An 18,072-nucleotide genomic window follows, 5' to 3' on the forward strand; every position below is an offset into this window, starting at 1 on the left:
GAGGGACATTTTGTGCAAAAAGTGGAAAAAGATGAACTGATATATCGTAATCAAAATGTAAAAGTACTAACATCTAGAGTATTATAGCTCTTGAACCTCTTGTAGAGAGCAAAACTTTACACAATGAAGATTAGGAATGACAACCTAAAAGCAGAAGCCCTGAAAATCCAACAATAGGCTGATTTGATGACTTTTCAAAACAAAATCACCATGCTTTTTCTCATTGCAGTTTTCCAATGTCCTTTAAAATTGGAATTTTCCATGCAAGAAAAGTCAGTAAATTTACAGGAAAGTACAGATATAATGATGATAACAACAATTCCAGCAACATGAAAAACTGCCTTCAAATGCACCGAGCATTCAGCAGATAACAGAGGTGGTCTCAGTCGGGGATAGCAAGGATTTTTTGTTATCTCAATCGCATGTGCATAATCTAAGAAGCAATTCCCAGAAATCAGGAGAAACCACATCAATTCCATGCATATATCTCAATATAAATCAAGAAACTGCAGTAAAGTGGTAAATTAAAGAGTCTACAACAAAGCATGCTCACGAAGTGATAATTCAGCATAGGCCAGTAACAACAACTGCTGCATTTAAACTGCATTCTGGCCCAGCCATCTTCCCAGCCCCGTGGACAATGAAAAAAATGACAAGGGAAAGAGTTTGTCAAAGGCTCCCCACACCAATTTGCAAATTAAAAATACCTTAGGATTTGAAGATCTGACATGCCCAGGAACATTTTGCCAGCCAAAAAAGCAATAAATTCAGAGTTAGAAAGACTAACAAAAGCCTTATGCCTTATAGAATTCAATATCTGCTACTGCTAGGCAAGTTTGCAATGAGACATGTCATCTTATAGAACAGATAGATCTCATCTTCCTATGGATAAAGCAAGAACAACTGTGGCGAATATTGAACTAAAAATGATACATATGGAACAAATGGACCTTATCTTTCCATTGCATAAAGCAAGAAAAACCCGCGTACTTTGACTTGAAAAAAAAAAAGAAAAGAAAAAAGGTCTGCTGTATATAAGTATATTCCCATCCTTTATCCATTGCAATGGCCTTTTTAGTCGCAGTCCACACATATGGGGTCAATTTTTCAAAGTAATCTTCATTTCAAACGGAGCAAATGCTAGTTTTGCAAATTTACTACCCTTTCCTTCAGTTATACCTACTTCAGCGTATATGTTGCAACAGTTTTTTCAATTGTAATAAAAGAGTGAGCCTAAATTATTAGCATTCGTTGAAGGACAAAAAGTATGTAAATTGCTGACCAAATAGACAGAAATGGCGACTCAAGTTGATACTAAATGGCAAGTACATAGGTATAATTAAATGCAACTGTTATTTGGAAACTACTACAGGATGCTGATTAATGAAACAATCTAGTAAATTGAACTACCAATAAATTACAATACACCAGTGAGCTCCACAATTTGAACTACCAATAACCAAAACTTTTCAAGGGAAACCACATGGAATGTAAACATACAGGCAGAAATGATACAGCAGCAAAACATGGAACCTCATGTGTATCAATCAGCTGGAAGCGGTGCAGGTATTAACACCATCCTTGCAATCTTTTGTGAGGTCATTAAAAGTCTCAATCTGCTTCTTTGCCCTGAGGAAAACTTCTGTATCAACAGCGTTCCTCATGTAACCATCAAACTCAACAGGATTTCCATTGTTAAGTTTCATTGTGTCTTCATACCATTCACTGGTCTCATTCCACAGATCTTTGTATTCATCAAGAAAATGGGTGGCATACTTATCCTTCAAAGGGTCAAAGAAAGCTGTGTCCGGTTCATTTGTTGCAATGTAGAGGTTCCTGCCCTCTTCAATTTTAACCTGCAAGGTCGAGAGAAGAGCTTCAGGGGAAGTATCTGCATCAAGATTAGGCCATAACTCCTTATTTCTAGCTTTCTCCCCTCTCTCAATGTGAACCGAGTCATAATCCCAATTTAACCTTGAAGAAATAGATGACACAATGTCCATCAACCGTCTAGACTTCCATACCAAGTGCCAAGGCCTTTGGACAACAGACTCTGTCTCACCCTCACACACCCTAAACCAGTAATTATCTGGCTCGACAGACCCAAACTTCCTCATAATTAAAGCATCCTTAACACCAACTAACTTCATTGGTGTGATTTTAAAGTCTTCCACAAGATGGAGGGTTAATCCATCCTTTTGATACCATTTTTTCCAATCTTCCCAAAACTGACCCTGATCTAGTACAGATGCTGACTCTTTCAAGTGCTCAAAATCAAAGTAAAACCTGAAGTCTTTCCCTTCCTCATCCAGACCAGATGAAGTGTATATCTTATTCAAACAAATGCTCAGATCCATTACAAGAGTCCGATTCAGATACTGAGCTTCACCCAACGCACACATGAAACTCCAAAGATAATGGTTCATGTTCTTGCACCTATCCCCACCATTGGTGTAAAGCAAGTACTTGCCACGGCTGAACGACCCCTCTGATTCAACCACAGGGAGTGAATCATTCACACTTTCGCCAACCTCAGGGAGGACAATTGTCTGTTTGGGTGCCTGTGCCATTGACTTCTCAAATCCTTTCTGATTCCTCTTCCTCTTCCTCGCATTCCCACCAGAATGATAATCGCCAATTCTAACTACACTTAGCGTGCAATTCTCCGACCGAGAAACTACAAAACTCCTGTAATCTTTATAGAATGCAGCAGTCTTCCCTTCCATAGGCCTAAATCTCCAAGCCATGTGGCAGGAAATATCATCATTCCCACGCACCGGCTTTCCAAACCGATAAAAATGTATATCTTTAAACTTCTCAATAGCAGCCTTCATCAGCAGATGGAATATCTCGGGGTCAGTGCAATCAACAGGTTCATCAGTTTTCCCCTCACATTCACGATCATTACTGTCTTTACTACTCTCAGTGACTGCCTCAGGCACCGCATTCTCCACATCAGTAATGTTTATAAACGTCGCAAATGCAGTCTGATTCGCAGCCATAAAGTCCTCACCGGTCTTGACAACAGTAGTATCAGATTTAAACGTGGCATTGGAAGTAGATGTAAGAAAATTTGTGATCTTTGTTGAAGGGTGAAACAAAGGGTCATCAGGTTTATAAGTTGCAGCAATTATGGTAAAAATCAAGACCCCAAGTACAAACATGCTGAAACAAAGGTTCCCAATCATTGCTAATGCATTGGGTCCTAAATTTTCTGGCCTAAAATTACCATTCCTAGAGAGCAAAATCTGAGATCGACCATACATTTTCTGAGGTTTCTTGAATCACAATCCACTATAACCAAGCTCAAAAAGAATAAATACAAAAATTGACCGCAAACACAATGACAGTGGAAAAAACAGCAACACCCAAGTGAAACGAAGCAAACAGGTATCCAAGAAACACAAGATTTAAGCAGGAAATCAAAGGGTTTTACAGATCTGGAAATGGCAATGAGAAACTACAAAGATGGTTTCTATTTTCTTACCTCATGCATGATCCAGATTGGTTATGAGGAGAGGATACACACTTTCCATCACCTTAACTGTGTGTAGGAGTGTGTGTTCTTCCGAAAGATGATTTATGGATTTTTAATGTTGCAATGCAGTCAAAGGTTTCGATGCGATAATAATTGGTAGGGCTTTTTTCACTAAATTTTTGTTAGGGTCTTAAGATGATGCCACGTGGAACCATGTGTGATGTCAACCGTTGGATTGGTGAAGTGCTAAGGAAGTGGGGAAATGGCTGGGAGCGGTGGGGGTAAAGAGGGAATGAAAACACCGACAAGTTGGGTCTGTTTCCAGTGGCAGAAATGTAATTAGAGGAATGAACTTGGGCATTAAAATTAGAAGAGAATCCTATTTTATTAACTAATTTAATAGTAGAATTTAATTTTGGATCTAGATTTGCAAGAAGCGTTCAATTGTTCATTTGACCCAAGGCTTTTTTTTTTTTTTTCAAAACTTGACCTAAGGCTTTTGAGTTATCAGATTGTTTGTTGGGTTATTATCACTTTATCCCCTTCAACTATATCGCTACTATCAGTTTACCCTCTAATGTTATCTTTCAGTCATTTTACCCCTATAAGTAATTCAACTCAACATGTTAACAAATTTTGAACAAAAATACCCTTTTATTCTATAGCATTACTACATTGTTATTACTATTTTATTCCTTTAAATTATAGTGATATAATCACTTTAATTTCTAATGTTATTTTCTAAGCATTTTACTTCATCGTTAATCTAACTAGTATGATAAAAAAATTTTTTAAATATATTTACCTTTATAGATATACTTAAAAATAAAAAAGTTGGAATGATTATTCTTCTTTTTTTTCACTTTAAGAGATCCAAAAATATAAAAATAAAAGGGTTTTCTCAAATTTTTTTTTTCACAATCATTAATACTAGGAAAAGAAAAAGAGATAGAAAAGAAGGAGACAGAAAATTAGATTTTGCAAAGAAAAAATAAAAGAAGTCTAACATTATCGTATTAATTTAAGGTTGTTGGAATTAGAATTGAAATCTGGTGGTAAACAATAAAGTAAAATAATTTTAAATAATAAAAGTATTTAATTCTTTCTTATTTGTATTTTTTTAAAAAAAGAATTGAGCTCTCTCTCTCCCCCCTCCCTTCCCCTCCCGATCTTTCTATTTTTTTTTAAATATTAATAAGATTGCAAAAAAGAAAGAGATTAATACTTTGACTTTTTTTTCTTGATACTAAAGAGAAGAAGAGTCATTCTAAATTTTTTATTTTTTTTATAATATAAAAAGGAGGATACTTTCTTCTAAATTTTTCAACTTGCTAAATTGGTTTAATAGTGGGATAAATTGCTTAAAAAATAACTCTATAGGGTAAATTGATAATGAGACTATAGTTTATGGGGGTAAAGTGATAGTAACTTTAAGGGCTAAACTTGTCCTTTTACTTTAATTAACAAACTCCGTTAAATTTGACCGTTAGTCTTAGGGGTAAAGTGACTAAAAGATAACGTTAAGGAGGAAATTGATAGTGACACGAAACGTTAATGGGGTAAAGTGATAATAACCCTTGTTTGTTCGAGCTCTTACTAATGTTAAAGAATGTGATTAAACTCATTAATATACTGGCGGATGGTATCATCTGTGTGGTTACTTGTAGAAAAATTTTATGACAATTAACTTTTTAGCAAGCCTTGTAGTTGATTTTTTATCAATAAAATAGTGCCAATTGAACAAATAAAGATCTCAGGATCTTATTTGGATTGTATTTAATGTGGAATTTATAAACACTAAAATTTTATTTGGAGTTTTCTTTTTTGGGCTGAAGATAGGGGTGACAATTGGGTCGGGCGCGGGTTGGTGGATCAGGTTAAGACTCAAGTATTCTGAACAATACGTCAACCCGAATACGATACAAAATTTAAATGGATCAATTTTTTTTACTCGAATACAATTCATTAATTTCGCTGGTTATTCAAATCCGATCTGAATAACCTGTTCGCTTAACCATTTTTTTTATTTTTTTAACCTTCTCACTTTGATAGTATGGAGGATTTTTTTTTTAATAATGAGTTTCCATAAGAATATAGAAAATTGCAGCCCAATCTCATAGTATTTTTTGGTTTTTCTTTTTGTACAAAAAAAAATCATGAACAAAAACAAAACTACGATACTTTCACAAATAAAATACCTATTTTCACATAATATTCATGATTCTATTTTTGTAATACTAGCTTATAGCCTTAGTTAGTTTTCTTTTTATTTACTTTGTGCCTCTAATTTATTAATTGAATTAGGGTTAAATACCAAAAACCCCCCCGTGGTTTGACTAATGTTCACTTTACCTACCTATGGTTTGGAAACCTACAATTTGACTCCCCGTCGTTTCAACTAAAGTAAAAGTCTGACGGAAAACATCTAAACTAACGTCTGAACGGAAAATGTCAAAATTGCCCCTCTATAAGTCAAACCCTTGGAAGAATGTTTCGTGCATTTGAGAATGTGTAAAATACCAAAAACCCCCCTGTGGTTTGTCAAATGTACACTTTACCTTCCTATGGTTTGGAAACCTACAATTTAACTTCATGTTGTTTCACCTAAAGTGAAAGGCTGACAGAAATACCGTTATTGTAGATGTTTTCTGTTAGACTTTCACTTTAGTTGAAACGACAGGGAGTTAAATTGTAGGTTTCCAAATTATAGGGAGGTAAAGTGAACATTAGTCAAATCACAGGGGGATTTTTGGTATTTAACCCATTGAATTATAAAATTATATATTAAACATTTCAAATAGATCAGACGGGTCAACCTGTGTTGACCTGAATTGGACCTATTTGCTTAGCAGGTCATTCGGGTCTAACCTGAATTTGAACTGAACTCATGAAGAGCAAACTCATACCCACTAATTTCGTGTTAGATTCGAGTCGTGTTTTCGGGTCGTGTCAAGAATTGTCACATCTAGCTGAAGACCAACTCTTCAAGTATTCCGGTCAGTTTATTTGTTCATTTTAATGAGTTTAAAATTGTATTCAAGTTACTTTATTTATGACCCGTTTCGGGTTGTCATAGTTTATTGAAAAGTACTTATTAAGTGCTTTAAGTGCTTTTAAGTATATTATTTGGCGACATAGTTCAATAAGTACTTATTGTATCGAATAATGTGTGATTTAAAAATTTTTAAATGTATTTATCTCTTTATTTAGTTTATAATATAGGATAAAATTATTAAATTTAATATTTTATTTTTTAAATCACAAAAGCTACTCTAAAAGTATCAAATTTGAGTTTTTGTTAAAAATGTTTTTAACATTAAAAACTTCGCTCCTAATTTTACGGGATAATGTTCACTAAACGCCTTATAAAGGACTTTTAACATTTAAAATATTTCTTTTTACCAAAAATACCGCAACCTCAAATTGGCCTTATTCTAACAAGCCAAACTCGAAACCAGCTTTTATTAAGTCTAATTCAAGTAGTTTGCATTTTTATAATGTACATTTCAAATTTTAAACTGATCAAGCCAATCTAGTAGTCCCACAGAAAAAAAAAAAAAAAAAAGCAAATTGAAGTCAAGTTCAAAACATTAACAAACATAAACTATTATTCTTGTTTTGCTTGATTAATTGGGAAACTAAACTCAAATTTACCTCATGATAGTCATGCTCAATTCGACTGTCTGGGCAGTTTGATTTCTCTTTTAACCGATGCTTTAAAACTAGAAGAACTTCCAATCTTGTATTAGCTATATTGCTTGCTACAGGATATACAACCGCAAAATTATAATGTGGTTCTACAGTGGCAGCACCAGATGCATGTCCCACGTTCCTTCTGATATTTCACAATTAATGCAGCAAGAACATGTTATTCATCATCCGCGAAGCGGCCAATAGGCCAAGTTATTTTTGTGGATGGGAATAACAACATAATGGTTAAGTTCATTATGATTTGTACAATTTGAGATACTTTCTTCTTGTCCAGTTTCAGGGCGTTGCCTTCATGTTTACAACACGATCTATGAACGTAGTTTACAAGAATTAATCTTCTGAACTTGTGAGATCAAAGTTAAAGATGTCCAAATCCCAGCAAGGTCATAAAAATCACCTCAAAGGGACTAAAATCGTATCACCAGCCTGTGCTATCTAACGTAAGTTAACTGTGCAGTTTCACTTTCATGAATGACTGAGGGAAAAAACTGAGACTAGTTAAGTAGAAACCTGATCTCCAAACCAAATGCATTAGTAATATGAACAAAAGCTATGAAGGGGTACAGGATGAAGCCCTTATCTCCATACGGTTCATGCTGAGCTCCATGCTTCTATTAACCATGTCTTCCATTAATCTCTTGGCTATTTCTGCCGCTTTATCTGTTCCATCAACTCGTGTAGCAAAATCATATACTATTTTCTCAAATACAGCAGATGACATCTTTTTGTCAGGAGGGGAGTCTCTAAGCAGGTCCAAAAGTTTTCTAGCTCTTTCCTGAGCTTGAGGTGTACCCTCTGCAGTGAGTCGTAGGAGGCCTGGAATGGGGCCTTCATTAAGAATGGGATCCCTATATTTATCTCGGCAGCTCTGGCACAACGACAGTAATGCTCCAACTGCATGTTCTGTGCTAACAAGAGATCCATCCTCAACTGTTAAAACTAGAGTCAGTATTCCACCATCCACATTTGTTATTGCCGACCGTCCTCCTTCAGAATGAGAAAGGATCTCGAGCAGGGCTGTTGTTTTCTCAGCAAGCTTTGAGTATTTTTTGCATTCCTTAAGGAGTTTTATTAACGGAGAAGCTGCTCTAGCATCGAGAACCAGCTTAGGTTCTTCTTTGTTAGTTGAGAGATTGTGGAGAGCTGTGACAGCATCAACTCTTCCTTGAACACTTCCAGAGACAAGTATCTGCATCAAAAGAGGTGCAACTCCAGAAGCTGCAATTACTGACTTATTAGCTGCTGCTGCTGACAATGATAACATAGTTGCAGTTGCCAATTCTCTTAAATTGCCATTTTCAAGTTTCAGGAGCTCAACTAGAGGGGGAACAGCACCAGACGTAACTATCCCGATCTTGTTTCTGGGAATAGTAAGTGAAAATAACAGCATCAGACAATCTGACAGTACACGAGTTCCCCCCCCTCCCTTTCTGTTTCACAAATGCCCAACACCTAAATGCCTAACAGTACGTAAGGTATTACCCCAACATAACTGTCTAATTAGATCCACTAACAATTCAAAATTCAGAAAAGAAGCTCTTTGCTTTCTTGACTTGTGCTCAGGAAATTCCAAAAGCAATACAACACATCACAACACAAATTTCACTCACAAAGCACTCAACTGCAAACACAATGATGAAATTACCCCTACAAAGAAGAATTGTGAGCGTGGCCATGTTTAATACAATACTATTTGTAGAAACATGTTCCTTACTTGCACACTTAAAAGAAAAATAACGAAAAAAAGTGAAAAATCAAAGCTCGAGCTTTATCTTGAATCTAGTCATCTGCAAATTAGTTGCATTTTGATTACGCCTCTTAATGCAAAAGCTCTGAGGTTAAATTCCATCAAGAAGTACTACTAATCCAAATTAACCAAAGAAAAGGTACTCAAATCTGTAACCAAACACTTTAAAAGTACTTTCTAAAACTAAAAGCACTTCTAGCATGAATGACCATAATGCCAAACATCTTTATGACTCAGGAACATAGCCCTTTGGTCACTTTATTGACAAGAGAGTATTTGAATCATAATTTAAAAAAAAATACTAGTGGAAAATTTTTAGACATAATTATGACGAAAAAAAGGATGCCGTATTCCAAATCAGGAAAATTCAGTTGCAGCCAAGCTCAATAACAGCCTGGTGTTCTTAATGGCCTGTCTCTTCTGCACTGCACTTCTGGGAAAAGTGACAACAAGTGCAACGTCAAGGTTGCTATTCTGCTGACAAAAAATTACTCCTCTAGTGTCAAAACCAGCATCTTAATTACCATCTTTTAGTTTCTAAACTGTTATCTACTTTCCTAGAATGGAATGCTTTAAGCACAATACCTTTCCTCCTATCAAAACTCAGAACCTAGAAAAGATGGTTACTCTACAATATCATGACATCAAACATTTTTATCTTAATCGAACCATGGGACTTAGTCAACTCCTTTCTGGAACTCTTTCCCAATGAAATTAAAATGCTGATTTAGGATTAATAAATTGGAATAGTGATCCTTATGTAACTGTTTATGGAATAGCATGTAACCTCTTTCAACATCCCTAAATACATTGTAATTTATAGAAGAGCTCGGCCATTGTCTTCAATAATGGTAGGAAAGACATACCAATACACCTAAAAGTAGGCATAGTCTCGAGGAGTAAAGAAGAACTTAAGCATCTCAATTATCTTTCAAAGACAAGATTAACTCTCTTTATTCCAAATTTGTATCTTTTACTTTGGCAAGGCACAACAATTAAAGAGAGCTGAGAATATAATAATTCAATGAAACATTGAAGAGAAAGTTTGAAACATGTGAATTGACCAATCAGGAAACTTTGAAACCATTCCTCTTTATGGATTATAAAGCATTTGAAAACAAGAAGAATTTTGTCATTAGCTTCTAAGAAGGAAAAAGATGATAATTTGTGATTAATTGCAAAGAAAATTAACACGCTCAGTAGCAAACAGCAGCTATTGAACAGCTATTCGAGCAATCAATATATGTTTTAGCATTTTCATTCCAAATGTAAATATGGTCAATCATAGGTCTTCATATCCACTAAGCAATACCATGAATGCCGTATAAATTAGTTTTACAAGATCTCCATTTCTGAAACAGAAACATTTTGAAACACATATTGCAAGACAGTACTCGGGATTAATACCACCATATATGAAGCTAAACCAAACTTTTTCAAGTTAGAATATCTGTACTTCAATATCTTTGGTGAATCAAATAAGCTAATCATCTTAAATTCAATAAACACATCAAGACAACCTGAGCTTACAGGGCAAGTGAATTATTATATTCTAACTAATAATCTCTGATCAGCAATTTCTAACTAATATTCTCTGATAAGCACTTTCAAACTAATATTCTAATTATATCCATTTTCATGTTTCTAATTTTCTATATTTACCTACATCAGGTTCAAAACATCTGCTGCAATCTATTACAACATCAAGTTTCTTTCAGCAACTATCACAACAGTTTTTTTTCTTGAAAATGGTTGGTGCTGATCTCAGGTTGAATATTTGCTCAAATTGCATCAACTTGTCGTGCCAAGATCCAATGACTGAAGCTGGAGCTCAAAATCATATTGCTAATGTCAAAATCCTGACAGCCACAGCCAGGATCTGTATATTAAAATAATTTTGGTAAATTTTAATTACTTATCCATAGGAATTCGCATATGAGCCATTTGCAAGGAAAACCACTTGGCCTTTTGCCAAGCAATCTATATAGCTAAACCCTCATTCTACATTTCAAACCTGTTATCCTTTGTTTCCAATTCTTCTTTCTCCCCTCCCATTTGCTTAGATCACCTAAAAATCTCCACCAAAGTTTTTCTGATCTTTGAGTCTCTTTATCAAAGAAAAAACACCAGTAATAAACACACCTCTGTAAGAATTTTTCTTGCCTAGTCTCTCTATCTGCATCTCCTTACCCAGGCTACATGTGGAAAAGGCTTTATTTAGATCGGAACAGGTAATGGCACTGATGTTATTTGTCTCCCTGTACAGGGTATGAACTTAGCATATTTCATGATGTTACTGAAGATATCTGTTTGTGAATGTCTCTAATCCAATAAGTCATGATTTTTAACATATCCAAAGCACAGGTAGTCTATTGATGAGTTCTTAACTCAATGTCATATCTAGGTTTCATAATGCAGGGTTGACTGAAGTCAAGCTCAAAATCAGTTTTATGTTAATTTTTGCTCTTAAAAATGTCAGTTTTACAGATAAGACATATCAAAGTTCTAGATAACTTAGCATGACGACTTGCAGGGTACTATAACTAATAACTGACAACGGTAACTACATATCTCATGTGCTGTTGTTTCTGTAGCATTATTTGTCATTGTAACATCATACCGATTATAATTCTATTATATTATTGTAGCACATCCTGTTTACTTGTCTAGAGTGAAATGCACCAATCATTTTCTCATAAAATATTAAAACTCCTGAAGGAAGTTCTTGCAGTGCACATGGTTTGTCTGAACCAAGGGAGAAAATTTGAAACCAGCTTTTCTCAGCTCTGGTTCCTAAAGACAACATCTTCACAAACTTGCCTCGCAGTGTAACAGTTAAGTTCTTCTGACTTCCTACCACAAGACAGGGCAAAACTTTTCCCTTGAAAATAAAGCAAAATGGAATGACTAAAGACAGGTATAGAAAGACTTGAAAAAGTAAGACTCTTATTCTGGTGCTTATGTTTGAAATTTCAGTCAATATTGCTAAGTTTCATTCAACCATAAGCAGCTATGCAGCTGATTTGCCTCAATTGCATTTCATTCTGGTCACTGATTTTCTTTAGGCATGCCATATCACATTAGGCACAATTTGATGATGTTTATTGCTTGGCACTAAAGAGAAAAAAAAAGTTCATATACTAGCAAGTTGTTCCACCAGAGTAGTCTCCAAACGCAAAAAAAGTAACCAACACAGTGGAACAAAATTAAAAAAAAAAACAAAATATTGGTATTAAAAATGATTTCATGCACCAAAAGCTAGTAATCCTTTAACTATCAATCATTTCAATTTTTCGTGCATCATCTAATTTCAGCAGAGACACAAAATCGACAGAAATTAATTTGACCACAATCCCACTTTCAGTGGATACCAAAATAAGTTCACATAAGAAACCTGTTCCTACGAATTAATTGATTTACAGATTAAAACTGGGCAGAGGAATATTCAAATATTCGCACAACTAAATTACATATCAAATTTCTGAATCCTTCCCTCGATTACAAACCATTTTCCAGCAACACTAAATCTTAAGCTCACTCGAACTTCCACAGAACATCAATATTACGTATTTGAGGCTTTTCAGCACATAAAGGGAAGCAAAAAATTGGCGAACCGGTAAACATTTTGGAAAAAAAATTATATGAAAAGAAAAGCGGACCGTTCATTGCGAACAGCAAGATTAAGGAGGGCAAGGAGGGCGGGCTCTCGAGCAGCAGGCTGATGAAGCATAGAAACGAGGGGCGGAATGACGCCAGCGGCAGCCAAACGAGAACGGGTTTTGGAGGAAGAAGATTTCGACTTTCTGACGAGTTTTCTCACGTCTTTTGCTGCTTCTATTTGGGCATTTAAATTCCCACTTCTTAGAAGTCTCTCGACCACTTGCTCGATTTCCTTATTATGCGGCAGCGGCTGCCGCAACTCCGCCTGCTGCGGCGGCGTAGATTCCGCCGCCGGTGATGTTCCGGTGCTCCGGGGCAGCTCGTCTTCCATCTGTTTGATAATAAGACTGCTTTACTGCTCTCCTTCTCAGTGTCTTCCCGTTTCTAATCCGGGGGGTTATATAATGCTAAGTAGGTAACATTTTTGCTTTTCGATTTTATCTTTTTTTTTATCAGTTTTAAGTTTATCTTTCTGTTTTATAGAGTTATCTAAGTTTGTCTTTTAGTTCTACAGAGCATCACTATCTATGTCAATAATCTATACTTATAATGGAGGAGGGGCAGGAGGAAGCGCAATGATTCTTGAAGATTCATAGTCAAGATTTAGCAAAAAAAAAAAAAAAAAAAGGTTTAGATTGCATCTTTTATATTAGTGGAGCCTACAAAATTTTGTTTTATAGTTACACGTTGTTGAAAGTAAGTTACACCGTGTGCATACAAAATTATATATTGTGTATTTTACACAAAATCGATTCGAACGATTTTCTGACAAATCGTTCCGACCCCTTGTCCACCTATAATATATACTAGTTGTCAGTTAGTTTGTTGATAATATGACATGCATCACTTTCCAAAATGCTTATCTATTAATTTAGTTCAAATGTTTAAATCAGCAACAAGATTAAACTCAAGTGTTTATTGGATTTATTGGACTTAGCTCCTTTCTAGTGGATTTTTTTTTCATTTCCTGCAGTGCATAGTGCACATTTGGATGTATGACATGTATATTCATTTATTAATAATGGTTAGGATTACTCAAATTTAAAATGATCATGTCCCTTTTTAGTAAATAAAGACACACGTCATGAATCAAGATATGTATTGTGAGAAATGGAGAGAGGAGCTAAATCCATGTTTGCTTGTGGGGAAAAGGGAAGAAAAGTGAAGGAAAATAACTTTCCTACAAATTTTGAATATTTGTTTGTCGGGAAACTTATGGGACCCACCACATAAATTTTTTCGGTAATCACTCATTTTCCTATAAAATTTTTCCTACTGAAATTGATAGGAAAGTAAGTCACAAGAAAGTTTCAACTAATTAGTTTTTTTTACAACTTCTTTTTTCTAAACTATTTCCTCCATTCTAAACTTCTACATAAATTAGTATATCTTAGAATTTACAATTCAAACAGCTGGCTTGTAGGTAGACATTCTATTCTTATTTTAAAAATTAATGAATTAGTAATTTATTGAATCATTTAATGCTCCTTTTTTATATTTATATATTTTTTAAATAACTTATACACACATATTACACACACGCACACATAAACTTATTATTAAAGAATGTGATTATTTTTTAAGTAAACAACTCTTCCAATATGCAGCAAAATTAGATGTTTTTACATATTAAATACCAAAAAAAGGAGAAATTCAATATTGAATATTTTCTATTAAGGAACATAGTAGCCAATTTTCCATGACTTTTCGGCTAAACAAACACAAGGATTTTGTATTTTGTTGCATCATTTTCTTGTTAACCAAACAAATGTGGAAAAGTTTCCTTTTCCTTTTCCTTGCTTCACTTTTCCTATGACACACTTTCTTATACGATTTTCCTATCAAACAAACAAAGTCTTAGTGAAGAGACTATCTAAGTAAAACCTTTCCTATATGTGGTTTTTAAACTAACTTATCAATAAGCCTCTCTAATCTACCTATTTGTCAGTTAAGATATTTTGGAAGTTTTCTAATACTAACACAACTAGTATGAATACCCGTGCTACGCATGGTGCTGACATTATTGGAAAAATGAAAATAAAAGGGTAAATTAAAAAAGGTAAAAAAATTGTACCAATACAATTAAAATATAATATCTGTCTAACAATAGTTTGAAATATGATAGAATGTGTATATTATTCAAAAATTACCTTTTTTCGAAAGATAGATCTTGAAAAAATAATAGAAATTTATATTAGAAAATGAATGATATATGAATAAAAATGAATGTAATTAAATGTTGTTAAAATGAAATACTTACAAATATTATGTATTCAATTTGATAATCTTGCATGAAAGTGCGAACACTCTTCACACCAATCAACTTTTAATACGAAAACCAAAATTGGTAATTTAATTAATTCTGTTAAATTTTGTGGAATGCGTACTACAAATGAAAATGCACGATCTTTGCATGAATTGATTCGTTGGTTGAACAACCTATCACCATTGTCCTGAGAATTAAGTACGTGCGAAATTCAAAATTAGTGTATTGTTTTTACATAGTTTATAAATAGCATTATAAAAAATAAACATATATCAAGAAATTCTACCTTCCTTTGTAATTCTAAAAATAAGAAGCATCACAACCAAATACAAATCGTGCATGTCTGTCATGTAGATTAAGATGCATGTTACCATTGAAATATTTGATTTGTATGTTAATATTGTACCTGTTTGACAAATACAATGTTATATACAATACAGAAAAATTTGTTAAAATTAAAGGTACGTGAAATTAATTACCTAACAACAATGTCGATCACGTCATTACAATGCATACACACTATTTTTGAAAAATAACCTTCACATAGTTGTCCACAATTTTTGCATATCTCATAGAACATGTTTTCTTTGTTAATGCTCTGAATGTAAGCAAGTAATTCGAAAATATTTAATCTAGTAAGAATGAAAGAAGGTATATGTTATGATTATAAATTTAAAAAAATTGTGCAGTAATTAAATTAAATAAAGTAAATTTACCATATGCATAATTGTATATTCAGATATCCATATTCTCTTTGAATTTGCTATCAACAATGCTTGTGATGTTGTAAAATTGCTTGACTTCAACCGCATAACTAATTTTCGAGCACATGTATCATTTTCAAACCTACAAATTTTTGAAATACATGTTGATAAAAGTATGAAACAACATTAAAAGTTTGATGTAGTGTTACTGATGGAACTCACCAACTGCGTAGGTATCGAGCAAAATCTAAATTGTGATTGATATACAATTTGCTAGTTTCAATTGTACAAAGTGATAGTCCTGCATAGTATAGTTATATTCGCTAAAAAACTATTCAAATTATATAGAGTATAAGTAAAAGCATTTGATTTACCTCTGAAATTTCGTACGCAAATACCACATGCTAGTAAAATATTATTTTTTGTAGCAAACTGATATTATAGGATTTGTAGTATATTCAATAACTTGATACTCAAATCACCGATGAGGCAAAAGTTTACCTAAATAAGCTTTACAGTATCCTAACTCCTTGCAAAAAAAAAAATGCTAAATAGTCCTAATTGGCATTGTAAGTTATGGCAACGTGCCAGTGGCATCTAGGCCTAATTTATTTATTTTTGGTCAAAATCTAGTCCTAATTGGTTCTGCTGTTTCTTGATCATGTTGTATGCTTCCGAATTAAAATTGTATTAAAATAGCATGTGAATGAGCATTTGTCTTTAATTAATGAATAAAAATGATTTAACGTATAAATAACAAACTATAAACGGTTTATGAAGTAGATTATGGGAAAGTTTTAAATTTTAAAATTGACTGGTAATAGGGTTGGTTATAATCCACTACTTTTTATGTATTAAAATAAATACAAAAATCAAGACAAAAATTTATAACCCACTACTTATTCCGATCTTGGGATTTTTTTTAGGATTAAATATAGTAAATCCCTTAACTTTATATTTAACTGCACTTTACCCCCTCAACTTTACATTTAGTTGCACATTTGTGATTTTTTTGAAATGTGATTGTAATTGGCAAAGATCATTTGTAGGGGTGGTTATAGGGTTAGTGTGGTGATAAATATTTTTTAATTATAAAAATGTAATATTGTATTAAAATAGCATACGAATGAGCATTTATCTTTAATTAAGGAGTAAAAAGGATTTAAAGTATAAATAACAAACTATAAATGGTTTATGAAGTAGATTATGGGAAAGTTTTAAATTTTAAAATTGACTGGTGATATGGTTGGTTATAATCCACTACTTTTTATGTATTAAAATAAATACAAAAATCTAGACAAAAATCTATAACCCACTACTTGTTCCGTTCTTGGGATTTTTTTTAGGGTTAAATATAGTAAGCCCCTTAATTTTATATTTAACTGCACTTTACCCCCTCAACTTTACATTTAGTTGCACATTTGTGATTTTTTTGAAACGTGATTGTAATTTGCTAAGATCATTTGTAGGGGTGGTTATAGAGTTAGTGTGGTGATAAATATTTCTTAATTATAAAAATGTAACATTATATTAAAATAGCATACAAATGAGCATTTCTCTTTAATTAAGGAGTAAAAAAGATTTAAAGTATAAAATAACAAACTATAAACGGTTTATAAGGTAGATAGTGAGAATGTTTTAAATTTTAAATTTGATTGGTGATAGGGTTGGTTATAACCCACTACTTTTTATGTATTAAAATAAATACAAAAATCTAGAAAAAAGAATGAGAAGTTTGGAAGCCATTGAGAGGGTCTCTGCTAAAAATCCCTTCTGCAATACATATGGATATAGATGTGCGAGGGTCCTGAAAAGAGTTGTAACCACAATTGTTGAAAATTAAATGTTATAGAAAAATATGCCTATATCTTTCTAGCATAATCTCAAATTTAGAAAAGAATTAATATTTACACAATTTCACAAAAATTTCATGCACTCTTAGTTTGAATTGCATTTCATTGTAAGGATTTTAGATAATTTTTTATTTACTATTACATCTTTATTTTAAATTTTAATTCTTTTTTAAAAATTTAATAATTCCCGTGCGTAGCGCAGGTTATAAAGCTAGTTTATATATCTATTCACAAGTTTACATCTTCTAGAAGATTCGTAATACTTTTAGAGTCTAACATATGTTTTACAATGTGGATGAGAGCTATTAATTAGTTAGTTTTTAGGTATTTGTATAAATTTCAAATCCAATTTCCTTGGTTATTTAAAATTTTGGTTACTCTTAAAACGTTTAGCAAAGGTACTAGGAGGTGCTCACCGCGCCTACGCGCGGTGTAAATTTCAAAGACTGACATGCCCAGTGTTGCTGAGTAAGCTAATAAGAAACTGTATTGTTGGATGTTTGAAACACAAGTCCATAGGAAACCTCCTCACTATTGCTCGTTCTGGAGAAGCTTCTAAGGCTTCTGAGAGTTCTCATAACTCCCTACAATGTTAACAGGTACACCCTCTGCCATCAGATTTAGTAGTGTATGCTCCAACAAATAGTTGATCA

At 33.4% G+C, this 18,072-nt stretch overlaps 2 protein-coding genes across 3 annotated transcripts; both read right to left on the bottom strand.

Annotated features, from left to right (window-relative positions):
• Positions 1-1,308: 1,308 nt before the first annotated feature.
• LOC113687740 (uncharacterized) lies at positions 1,309-3,625 on the bottom strand. Of its 2 annotated transcripts, XM_027205279.2 has the most exons (2): positions 3,488-3,625; positions 1,309-3,017 (listed from the first exon to the last, which is right to left on the bottom strand). In XM_027205279.2, the coding sequence occupies exons 1-2, from the start codon at positions 3,494-3,496 to the stop codon at positions 1,548-1,550; spliced, it is 1,479 nt and encodes a 492-aa protein (XP_027061080.2). In that variant the 5' UTR covers positions 3,497-3,625; the 3' UTR covers positions 1,309-1,547. The 2 variants fall into 2 exon arrangements, with proteins under 2 accessions (XP_027061080.2, XP_071904512.1); XM_072048411.1 differs by lacking the exon at positions 3,488-3,625 and having other exon boundaries at positions 1,309-3,407.
• A 3,775-nt stretch (positions 3,626-7,400) lies between these two features.
• On the bottom strand, positions 7,401-13,095 carry LOC113743407 (U-box domain-containing protein 7). Its single transcript, XM_027271401.2, has 2 exons — positions 12,596-13,095; positions 7,401-8,550 (listed from the first exon to the last, which is right to left on the bottom strand). The coding sequence occupies exons 1-2, from the start codon at positions 12,925-12,927 to the stop codon at positions 7,740-7,742; spliced, it is 1,143 nt and encodes a 380-aa protein (XP_027127202.1). The 5' UTR covers positions 12,928-13,095; the 3' UTR covers positions 7,401-7,739.
• Positions 13,096-18,072: the final 4,977 nt, after the last annotated feature.

The sequence above is a fragment of the Coffea arabica genome, chromosome 5e (genome assembly GCF_036785885.1).
Source record: "Coffea arabica cultivar ET-39 chromosome 5e, Coffea Arabica ET-39 HiFi, whole genome shotgun sequence".
Lineage (NCBI taxonomy): Eukaryota > Viridiplantae > Streptophyta > Magnoliopsida > Gentianales > Rubiaceae > Coffea > Coffea arabica.